The 12,149-nt window shown below is 50.0% G+C and overlaps 1 protein-coding gene across 1 annotated transcript in view; it reads left to right on the forward strand.

Moving 5' to 3' along the window:
* The window catches only part of LOC134411222 (maestro heat-like repeat family member 5), an 84,157-nt gene that overhangs the window by 37,340 nt on the left and 34,668 nt on the right, over window positions 1–12,149 (forward strand). Inside the window, exons 9-11 of the mRNA XM_063144939.1 lie at window positions 3,179–3,295; window positions 10,903–11,001; window positions 11,805–11,930. Coding sequence (XP_063001009.1) covers window positions 3,179–3,295; window positions 10,903–11,001; window positions 11,805–11,930 — 342 coding nt within the window. The remainder of the gene's footprint in view (window positions 1–3,178; window positions 3,296–10,902; window positions 11,002–11,804; window positions 11,931–12,149) is intronic.

The raw sequence follows: 12,149 nt of genomic DNA on the forward strand, positions 1-12,149 counted from the left end.
TGCAGCCCAAAATAGCATTTGCTTTTTTTGCAGCCACATCACACTGTTGGCTCATATTCAGTTTGTGATCTACAACAATTCCAAGGGTGTTAGCTATCCCATCCAATTTTATGTCATCTGCAGATTTGATAAACATTTCCTGCACCTCCTCGTCCAAGTCATTAATAACAATGTTGAAGAGCACTGATCACAGGACTGAGCCCTGTGGTACCCCGCTCATTACCTCCCCCCAGTTTGAAAAAGTGCCATTGATAAGCACTCTTTGTGTCCAATTCTGTAGCCAACTGTGGATCCACCTAATAGTTGTTCCATCTAGCCCACTTTTAGCTAGTTTGCTAATCAGAATGTCATGTGGTACTTTGTCAAAAGCTTTGCTGAAGTCAAGATATATTATGTCTACAGCATTCCCATAGTCCACAAGGATGTGATCAGATTGGTTTGGCAGGATTTGTTATTGGCAAGTCCATGGTGGCTTCTAGTAATCAATGCATTGTTTTATAAACTGCTCCAAAAATGTCCCAGGGATGGATGTCAGACTGACTGAGCTGCATTTGCCAGGTTCCTCCTTTTTGCCCTTTTTGAAGGTATGGACAACATTAACCCTCCTTCCATCATCCAGCACTTCACCCGTCTTCCATGATTTCACAAAGACAATAGTCAGTGGTTCTGAGGGTTCTTCTGCCAGTTCTTTTATTACTCTAGGATGCCATTCATTGGGACCTGGAGATCTGAACTCATTCAAAGAAATTAGGTGTTCCGTGACCATTTGTTTATCAGTCTCAAGCTTCAATCTTGCCCCTTCAGCTTGTACATTTTTGCCCGGGGGGCGGGGTCATAGATCTGCTTTTGGGAGAAAACTGAACCAAGGTAGGAATTGAGCACTTTGGATTTTTCTTTGTCATCTGTTATCAATTTGCCATCCTTGTTGAGTAGCTGAACCACCATGTCTTTCCTGTCTTTTACTATGCCCGTTCCTGAAGAAAGATTTTTTGTTGCTTTTAGCATCCCTCGCTAGCCTCGGCTGATTCGCAGCTTTAGCCTTCCTATTCCATTGCTTCCTTCCCTTGAACCCAAAAAGGAGACTAACTTATAGACTTGAACTGTGGTGATACCTCTTACTCTAGCTCTGGGTGTCTAGCTCTGGGTGTCTGCCCCTTACGCCTGGAACACTCTTCCAGAACATTTGAGAACTACAAGTTCAACCACAGCTTTTAAAGCTCAACTAAAAACTTTTCTTTTTCCTAAAGCTTTTAAAACTTGATGTTGTGCAGACTTCTACTGTTACTTTCTACTGTTAGTTTTTCCCTACCCTGTGCCTGCTTACCCTACCCTGTACCTGTTTGCATTCTCTTCCCCTCATTGTTTTACTATGATTTTATTAGATTGTAAGCCTATGCGGCAGGGTCTTGCTATTTACTGTTTTACTCTGTACAGCACCATGTACATTGATGGTGCTATATAAATAAATAAATAATAATAATAATAAAGGTCCATGTTCTCCTCTGATTGTGTTAGTGACATCTTTTAAGGAATAAAGAGGCCGGGCTCCCTTAGTACCCCTGTGGGATGATGTGTGACATGATTGTGGACTGACGCTTTTGGAACAGCTAACAAGATCATTCTTAAAAGAGCCGGGCAATTGAAGAACGAAGCGCCCCTAAAGGCAGAGAGAGGGCCAGGAGCCCTTGGAGCCCTTGGAGACCAAAGCCTCCAGCTACAGTGACTTGAGAGTCCGTGTCCTTTTGCGCTGGGGCCCACTCATATCCATCCAGGAGGTGCCACTGCCCTTTAACTCCGAGGAGAGTCCCTCAGCCTCGTCTAGTGAATAGGGAGACCAGGGGAGCCATTCCCAACTGGCTCCTTGTGTCAAAGCGGAGGTGCTGCCCGTAGTGAGCTGGAGCATCCAGAAAGGCTTTCTTGGCATGTCGATTCATCCTGCCAGTTGCTCCCAGTCAGGGCTGCTGGGGTAGTTGGGTTTCCACTTTAGCTGCAGGACTGGAATCCACTGCCAGTCCCAGCTGGCACCAGTGGTGCTGCTCCTGATCCAGTTGCCTGCTCCATCTTGTGCCTCCAAGAGCCGACAGCAGGAGCAGCAGGACACCTTCATGCTCTCTGACCGGGTGTCTGGGCATTGCCCAGCTAAAGGTGCAAGGTGGCAGGTGGAGGTCCAAGATGAACATGCCCCGTTCTTTCAGTCTCTCTTCATAGGGCTTTGTTTCCAGACCCCTGATCATCCTAGTTGCCCTCCTCTGAACACGCTCCAGAAGGATGCAGACAAGCTGGAGCGTGTTCAGAGGAGGGCAACCAGGATGATCAGAGTTCTGGAAACAAAGCCCTATGAAGAGAGACTGAAAGAACTGGGCATGTTTAGCCTGGAGAAGAGAAGATGGAGGGGAGACATGAGAGCACTCTTCAAATACTTAAAAGGTTGTCACACAGAGGAGGGCCAGGATCTCTTCTCGATCCTCCCAGAGTGCAGGACACGGAATAACGGGCTCAAGATAAAGGAAGCCAGATTCCAGCTGGACATCAGGAAAAACCTCCTAACTGTTAGAGCAGTACGACAATGGAACCAGTTACCTAGGGAGGTGGTGGGCTCTCCTACACTAGAGGCCTTCAAGAGGCAGCTGGACAACCATCTGTCAGGGATGCTTTAGGGTGGATTCCTGCATTAAGCAGGGGGTTGGACTCGATGGCCTTGTAGGCCCCTTCCAACTCTGCTATTTTATGATTCTATGAATACACAGAGAGAGAATAGTCTCAGAGGCTACAAATGAATTTATTGCTGAAAAGACCAATAATAATAATAATAATAATAATAATAATAATAATAATAATAATAATTCTTACCCACCTCTCTGTTTGGATTGAGGCAGGGAACAACAATAAGTATAAAATACATAAAACTGAATTAAAAACATAGTATACATTACTAAAACAGTCTAAAAACATCCTAAAATTCCACTGGATAGGCTTGCCGGAATAGATCAGTCTTTATAGCTTTCTTAAATGCTAAAAGACTGTTAAGTTGATGAGTCTTCTCCGGCAGGCCATTCCACAGTCTGGGAGCAACAGAAGAGAAGGTCCTCCAGGTAAGGTCCTCTGATGTGTTTCAACCTCTAGTTTTTTTATATCCAGGTGCCTGATCTGGTCCTCCTCCTCCTTCTTCCTCCTACAGATCTTCCTCTACCAGTACTATGGAGCCATCCTGCGTACCTCAGATGACTCTCAGTTAGTCCAAGAGCAACTCTGCAGTATCCTGTCCCTGTCCCACCGAGGACCTTTGGAAGCAATGGTGAGATGGTGATGATGCCGGTGACAATGACACACCTGCTCTTCTCCTGGGAAAGAGAATGGGGCCCTATTGGTAGACAGAGCCTCACACCTCCAGCCTATTCCAGACCTGGAACAAGTGAGACAAAATAGCCCAGGGTGTTGCGAGGTGGAGTGTGGGAGAGAACCTTCAGGTGGGGCAAGCCCACAGGAGGGGACCTCCCACCATCAGGGTTCTCCTCCTGGGACAAAGGAGCCTCTTCTCAGCGTTGTTGTCCTACTTTGGCTGTAGCAAGCTCTAAATGCAGTGGAGTCAGCAAACAGGCCTACAGATGATCGGCTGAGGGGGTTCAGATTACAACAGCTGTGGTCTAAATCCAGGCAGCGGTCAGAACACAGGCAGGCAGTTAGACGAGAGGATCAGGCAACAACAGGAGTGGCCACCATAACAGGCAAGAGGTCAAACTCAGTGAATCAGTCTGGTACATTACACAGTCCAGAACCAGGGTCATTAGGCAGTCCAAAAGGTCCAGAAACTGAGCATCAATCACAGGCAAGGTTCAGGAGGCAAAGTACACAGTAGAGGCAGGATGGACCAGGTTGTTCCAACGTTGGCTGGGTTTTCAGTGAAGGCTCTCAAGCCCCAGACCTGCTGGACTCCACCCAGAGCTCAGCTGTAGCCATCAGAGCTTCCTATCCAGAGGCCTACGAGCCTGTTGCTTGCGGGGACAACACTCCTGGGGGTCAGGGGTTTTCTCAGCCTCTGCCTCAAAGACAGGCTCCCTTTCTCCTGACAGGGATGTCTCTGCAACCACCTCTCCCAAAGGCTCAGGTTCCTCTGGGTCTGGTGGCAGTCCCTCGTCTGGGCGGGGGGTGGCGTAGCAGTTGTGTGCATTTCCACTTCATACAGAATAGGGGAAAGGCTTTTGCCAAGTAGTGCCAGAGAAAAGCTTGAATGCCCATGCACAAAGTAGGTTTCATTGCTGGGGTGGGGGGATAAATTCGCCCTTGCTTCTGCTTTGGAAATCCCATGACTCTCTTGCGTCATCCTTCCCCTGATTTATTTATTTATTGTTTACTTATTTAAAACAGTAAGATCCCACCCTATATCATTAAGATCTCAGAGCGGCGTACAGATAAAAGCATACAGTATAAAACTATAAATATGTACAGTTAAAAACAAATTAAACCATGAACCAAGTTAAAACACTATATAATTTAAAAGCAGTAAAAGCAGTTAAAACAGTTAAAACAATGTGCCATCTTTGTGAGTTTAACCATCAAAGGCTTTGTTAAAAAGCCATGTTTTCACTTGGCGCCGGAATAAAATCAGTGTTGGCGCCAGTCGGGCCTCCAAGGGGAGGGCATTCCACAGTGGGGGTGCCACCACAGAGAAAGCCCTCTCCCGTGTCCCATCATAGCATATATGTTGCATTGGTGGGATGCGGAGAAGGGCTTCTCCAACAGATCTCAGGTCAGGCAGGCATATATAAGGAGAGGTGCTCTCTCAAGTATCGAGTCCCAAGCCGTTTAGGGCTTTAAACGTCATTACCAACACCTTGAATTCCGACCAGAAGCGTATAGGCAGCCAGTGCAGTTCCTTTAAGACCAGTGTTATGTGGTCTCTGTAAGATGTACCCGCCAGCAGTCTAGCTGCTGCACTAGCTGCAACTTCCTCATCATCTTCAAGGGCAGCCCTATGTAGAGTGCATTGCAATAGTCTAATCGGGAAGTTACCAGTGCATGCAATACTGTGGCTAGGTTGTCCCTGTTTAGGAAAGGCCGTAGCTGGCGGATCAGCCGAAGCTGACCCCAAGTACTCCATGCCACAGAGTCCACCTGGGCCTCCAGTGACAATGATGGGTCTAGGAGTACTCCCAAGCTACGTACCTGCTCCTTCAGAAGGAGCGCCACCTCCTCCAGAACAGGTCACTTACCCAATTCCCAGACTCGGGAACCACCAATCCACAGAGCTTCCGTCTTATCAGGATTCAGCTTCAGTTTATTGGCCCTCATCCAGCCCATTACAACCTCCAGGCACTGGTCCAGCACCTTCACAGCCCCAGCTGACTCCAACGACAAGGAGAAGTAGAGCTGAGCATCATCAGCATACTGATGGCACCCAACCCCCAAACCCCTAATGACCTCACCCAACGGCTTCATATAGAACAGCATGGGGGATAGAATAGAACCCTGTGGTACCCCACAGCTTAATTGCCATATGGTGGAACAGGAATCCCCCAATACCACTCTCTGGGATCGGTCCCACAAGTAGGAGCAGAACCACTGTAACACAGTGCCTCCTACTCCCATCTCGCAGAGCCGATCCAGTAAGATACCATGATCAATGGTATCAAAAGCCGCCGAGAGATCCAGGAAGATCAACAGGGTAGGACCCACCCTTTCATCTGGAGTAGGTTGTCAGTCAGAGCCTCCAAGGCTGTTTCAGTGCCGTGCCCTGGCCTGAAACCAGACTGAGAAGGGTCCAGATAATCCGTTTCTTCCAAGAACGTCTGAAGTTGCCCGGCCGCCACCTGCTCAAGCACCTTGCCCAAAAAGGGGATATTAGCGATGGGGTGGTAGTTCTCACATACCTCTGGGAGGGCCTCTTCAGGAGAGGGCGCACTGCAGCCTCTTTCAAGGCAGCAGGCACCACTCCCTGACAGAGGGAGGCATTTACCACCCCCTGGACCTACCCAACCAATCCACCTCTGCTAGATAGAATTAGCCAGGATGGGCAAGGGTCAAGCTTACATGGGGTGGGACGGACTGATTCAAGTGTCTTGTCAACAAATGGAACTGATCCAAAAAAACATGATTAAACGGGGCACTGTACACCTCCCCAGGCTCTGCGATAACTGTGGCATCAACTTCTGAGTGAGCACGAGCAATTTTCTCCTCGAAGTGCCTAGCAAATTTATTACAGCAGGTTCCCAAGGGTTCCCAATCCTGGTTTCCCAGAGCCCCAGCCTCCTCCCAACAGGCTCTTCACCACCTGGAATAATTCTGCTGGGTGGCATTTTGAGGATCAGATTGAGAAGGCAGAGTAAGATTCTTTTGCCCTCCTCACTGCCGCGTAATAGGCACAACAACGGAGAGTCTTTGCTGATCTTCTGTCGTACTCCCTCCGAGACCTACGCCACCTGCACTCTAGCTGTCGTCCAGCCTGTTCCATTGCCCGTAGATCTTCTGTAAACCCAGGGGAATTACGGGCTCCACAGCACAGGAGTGGGTGCTTGGGAGCGATTGCATCGTTGGCCTGTCCCATCTCACCATTCCATCGTGAGACCAAGGCCTCGGCCGAATTGCCAGCCCTATCAGCTGGAAAATCCCCCAGAGCATTCAGGAACCCTTCAGATTCCATCAGTCTCTGGGGGCAGACCGTCTTAATGGGTCCCCCACCCCTGCAGGGAGGATCTGCTGCCGGCAAACCAAATTTCACAAGGGAATGATCTGTCCCATCTGTGTGCCCCCAAGGGCCGGGTCCCAGAGCGGACAGAAAGGGGCTGGAGGACAAGAGGCTTTTGGACACACGCCTACTCTCCAGACTCCTGACAAATTTATTTATCTTCCCCGCTCCCCAATCGCTTACCTCTCTCAGCTCACCAGGGGCAGGATTAAACCGTCCCCTCTGCATCAATGGTCTTGGATCAGAAAGCGTGGGAAGCCCCACCTTCCAAGTGTTTGGGGGCTGAGGGTGCCCTGGGAGGATCGAGCGACGGACTTCCAGGGAGTACCGGACAGTTCAGCCATTGCCTGGAAAGAAAACAGCCAGGCTGATCTCTTAGATACGAGAGGGGATTCCGCACTTAACCCCACCCCTTCATCCCTCCCCCCCCCCCCATGTGCACAAGTCAGTATTGCTCCTGGTAAAAACCAGCAGTAGCACTTTTCTCACTTGAGAATACACCGGATTGAATGGGAAGGGGGAGCAGGTGTTCATGTTTTGCCTGCATCATGAAGGGGCCGCTGCAGCCACCACCACTGCTCTCCCCCCCCGCCCCCGCAACCCTGGCCCCACTGCCCATCTGTTTAGGCATCCCTGAGACATGGAGCTGAGCACAGCTGGGCTCCACCATGTACTAGTGAAACACCAGTAGGATGCACCTCCCAAGAGCAAAAAGGAGACGGGGCAATAGGTCAAAGGAGGAAACACTCCCACCCGATCCTCGTCCCTAGCAATGTCAACACCGCACCGCTCAACACCCGCCTACACGAAGTGGGACGTAGCGCGATGGCAGGAATAACACAGGGAGGCGATGGCAGTTTCATTGCGTGACCACAAGAATACCGCATTTTCCTCATTCCCAAATAATACCAGGAAAAGGGGGAGGAGGAGTGAGACAGCAGCTGCATGGCAATGACAGCGTGTAAAGCATGCCGGAAAAGCCATGAACCACAATGGCCATGGGTGGGGTGAGGTGGGGGGAAACCGGTAAGAAGGAGCCTGAAGATATTCCACCATTTCCCAGTTTGCTCCAACTCCTTGGTGGGAGGAAGTGCAAGAGCTCCTGGCGAGTTTCTGACCAGGCCATTAGCAAGAACTGGCTTATTCCCCCTCATAGAATCATAGAATAGTAAGAGTTGGAAGGGGCCTACAAGGCCATCGAGTCCAATCCCCCACTCAGTGCAGGAATCCACCCTGAAGCACCCCTGACAGAGGGTTGTCCAGCTGCCTCTGGAAGGCCTCTAGTGTGGAAGAGCCCACCACCTCCCTAGGTCACTAGCTCCATTGTCGTACTGCTCTAACACTCAGGAAGTTTTTCCTGATCTCCAGCTGGAATCTGGCTTCCTGTAATTTGAGCCCGTGATTCCGTGCCCTGCACTCTGGGGGGATCGAGAAGAGATCCTGGCCCTCCTCTGTGTGACAACTGCTCAAGTATTTGAAGAGTTCTATCATGTCTCCCCTCAGTCTTCTCTTCTCCAGGCTAAACATTTTTGTGAACCGCCCAGAGAGCTCCAGCTATTGGGCGGTATAGAAATGTAATAAATAAATAAATAAACAGGCCCCGTTGTTTCAGTCTCTCTTCATAGGGCTTTGTTTCCAGACCCCTGATCATCCTGGTTGCCTTCCTCGCATCCTGGTAGCCCTTCCATGGCTGCAAGGAAAGGCTAAAGCCCCTCCACTCTTTTCTTGCCCTAGTTCTGAGTAGGTTAATAAAATACTGAGTCAAGGGACATAAATATAAAGAATTAAAATGGCATAATATTAAAAAGTGCAAATGTTAAAAACATTGTAACGGGGATATATTGTGACACAATATACAGATAAAATACTGTAGTAATTGTCATTTGTGTCTTACATTACTACAGTATTTAGCATTACAGCATATAGGTTTTATGTACTTAAGTTTTTATCTGTATATTAATAAAATAAATAGAACCATAATATAAAATCTCTAAAAACTACAAATAGGCCAAATGTGTGTCGACTCCCATCTTCGTCAGTGGCTTACAAGAAGTTCTGTGGCCTAAACTCTCATTGGAAAACCTTTCATTGGCAGGCCAAGTGAATCCATCCATGTGTCTTGAACATGGATATGGGCTCTCCCACACTGGAGGCCTTCAGGAGGCAGCTGGACCACCATCTGTCAGGGATGCTTTTGGGTGGATTCCTGCCTTGAGCAGGGGGTGGGACTCGATGGCCTTGTGGGGCCCTTCCGACTCTGCTATTCTATGATTCTATGAAATGTTCTTTATGGGCAAGCAGGTGCTTGATAATATAAGGCATCTCTAAAAGAGCGATTTTTAGCACGCTTGTGGCTGGCCATTTATTGATTGATTGCATTTCTATACCACCCAATAGCCGAAGCTTCCTGGTAGGTTCACACATATTAAAACCAAAGTATAAAACAAACAGAATAAAAACATGATATAAAATACAATATAAAACCACAGCCAAGATAAAATCAGCAGCAGTGCAGAAATACAAATTTAACACACAAATTTAAAACAGCAAAATTAAAATTAAATTTATAGCCTGTTAAAATGCTGAGAGAATAAAAAGGTCTTCACCTGGTGTCCAAAAGAGTATAGTGTAGGTGCCAGGTGAACCTCCTTAGGGAGCTCATTCCATAGCCGGGGTGCCACAGCAGAGAAGGCCCTTCTCCTGGTATCCACCTGTCTCACTTCCGTTGGCAGAGGCTCATGGAGAAGGACCCCTGAGGATGACCTTAGGGTACGGGCAAGTACATTCATGGGAGTTTGTGGGTCGATTACATAACATTAACACCAGCCAGGATGTCTCCCGCCATTTCACCCTTATCCCGTTTTCAAAAAGATCGGACATAAACTGGAATAAACACCTTAACGGTGTGAAATCGACAGTGTGTAAAGCCGGTGTTGTGCTATGAACTTGTCAAAGAAGGCCTTTCTATGTTTGCAATTGGAGGGAGAAGAGGGTAAAATGCCCCCCTGCAATAAAGGGAGGCAGCTCTGATCCCCCCACCCCACCAAGAGCACCCCTTTAAGTTCAGTGGGGTTTACTCCCAAGTAAGTCTGCCAAGGGTTGCAGATTAACAGCACTCTCATATCTACTCAGATGCAAGTCCTGGCTTTGCTGGGGTCTGTGAGGAAATGGCACGAGTTCAGTGATGAAAACAAGACACCCACACAACCCACACACCCACATGCCAGGGAGGGAGGCGCTCCCTCGATTCAAACCACTGTCTGCCCTATAAAGGTCCCATCCTAATAGCACAAAGAACCCCAAACAAAAACCCACGGCAAGGATATGGGTTTCTGTGTTGGGGTGGGGGAGGTTGCTTAAGGTCGAGACACTCATAGGGATTTGAATAAGTTAGCAAACGCTGAACAGCCGAGACGGCAAGTGAAAGCATTTCCTCCTCTTCCGCCACCCTGAAGCTGCTTAAAGCCCCCACCCCACCCCACCCCACCCCACCCCACCCCCGGCCATTGGAGCTCAGAAGAGAAAGGGCTGTAGGGATGTGGGGCGGAAGGAGGGAAGAGGGGAGCGTGGGGCGTGCCTGGAGTTCAGAAAAAGTGTGTCTGAAGCGTCCTTAAGAAACAGCTTCCAGAGGGTCCCTTGGTTTGCTTACAGCAAAGTGCTGTGGTGCCTAAAAGGCCGCCCCGTGCCCTCATGCCAGAACCTTCTGTGGGCCAGAGCACCATGGTTTGATGTGCAGAGCGGTCAGCGCAGTGGCCAGGCCTATGTGCGCACGGATGGGGACAGGGAGGCCTCTGGCACTCAGGCCCTTTTGCCCACCAAGCACCTGGCTGAGACCGAGGCGGCCCTCTGGTCCAGGAATGCTGGCGCCAGGATACACATCTTAGTCTAGGAGGGGCTCCGAGGCTCTTCGTGGCCTTTAAGGGACTTGCCTGAGAATTATGTCCTCAAAGGACCATGGGTTTAACAGAGACTTTTGGTGCATCGGGGCAGCGGACAGCCCTTTGCTGCTCCAGAGTGCTGTGTTCACTGCAGTGCCTTGAGTGCTCCTGGCATATCCGTGAGAGACATGGTTCTGCCCAAGGAAGAGGCTCTGTGAACCCCAAGGGCGAGGATATCCCTGCCCAGGCACAGGGTGGGCCCACCGCAGCGACTCGGCCTCGTGGGCAGAGAGCTGGACGGCTGCTGCCATCGTGCCATTTCCACTTGCTGCTCCCTCCCAGGGCATCGCTTCCGCTGTGGGCTTGGCTGCATCCCGCCACCCTGATGAGGTTTTAAAGGCACTGGAGAACTTCAACAAGAATGGGTCACAAGCCAGCCAGGTATCATTTCAGAAATGCAATTCATTATTTGTGTGTGTCAGCAGGTGTGGGGGCGATCCTGGGCTTGCCTTTCCCCCCTTTTTTAAAACGTTTCATCAGAACCAACATTTTGCTGAAGTTGAAAGTCCTTTCTTTCAGGAAGTTATTTTCTTCCCCCACACCATCATTGTTCAAAATGACCTCTCCTTATCTGATGTTTCATTTCCATTATTTCACTGTGGAGGAAAAGTGCAAAGGACTATTAATGTGTATATTGCGCCCATTAGTACCAAGTAATTTGTTCTCTAATAATAATAATAATAATAATAATAATAATAATAATAATAATAATAATAACAACAACACCCCAGCAGTATGCTGCTGAAAAGGGCCTGAAGGGAACGGCAGAGAAGGAAAGCGGTGTGGGGCTGGGGGCGTCCAAAGGCCCCCGCCTTGGGCAAAGTGAAGGAAGGCTCAGGCCTGCCGCACTGGGGGGTGGGGTGGGGCTCTGCTGCCCTCCCCTCCCCGATTCCATGAGGATGGTGTGTGGACGCCTCATGAAGACTGAGGGAGCGGAGTGTGGGGATTCCACACTTGGTGGCCTGGGCCTTGCGCCGGCGTGTCTTTGGGGCAGGGGGGCGGAGGGGACACCCCTCTTCTGCCTGAGCCCGGCAGTCCTCTGGGGTGACTCCCAAAGGGCTTTTCAGGCTGCTTCGAATGCCTTTTACCCTGGCTTGCCCTCCCGCCCTCCACGCGCATGGGCCCTCCTGTGACTCTGGGCAGGCTCTGAGGAGGCGACGCTGTGCTCTGCCCTTCCCCTCCAGCACTGCAAGTCGACCACGCTGCTGCTGTGCTACGGACGTGTGGCCCTGGGCATGAAGGAGGAGCTGCTCCCTCGGGTCGAACTCATCCTGACCAAAATGATGGAGCACTTTGCCATCGCCCCCTTGGTACGGTGAAGACGTTTGCCTTTGCACGGGGTGGTCAGGCGGGGGCGGGGGCGGGTCTGCCTCGCGCACCAACTGTCTCTTGTCGCCCTCCTCCTTGGAGCTGAAATGGGCTGCTGGGGAAGTTTGTGGGGGTTTTGCTAGCCAGTTCAGTCTGGAGCAGGAGAGAAACGGCTCAGCGTGCAGCAGCTGCTGTGCCAGAGATGACTTCCACTGGCCCTC

Source organism: Elgaria multicarinata, chromosome 19 (assembly GCF_023053635.1).
Source record: "Elgaria multicarinata webbii isolate HBS135686 ecotype San Diego chromosome 19, rElgMul1.1.pri, whole genome shotgun sequence".
In the NCBI taxonomy this organism is placed as follows: Eukaryota; Metazoa; Chordata; class Lepidosauria; order Squamata; family Anguidae; genus Elgaria; species Elgaria multicarinata.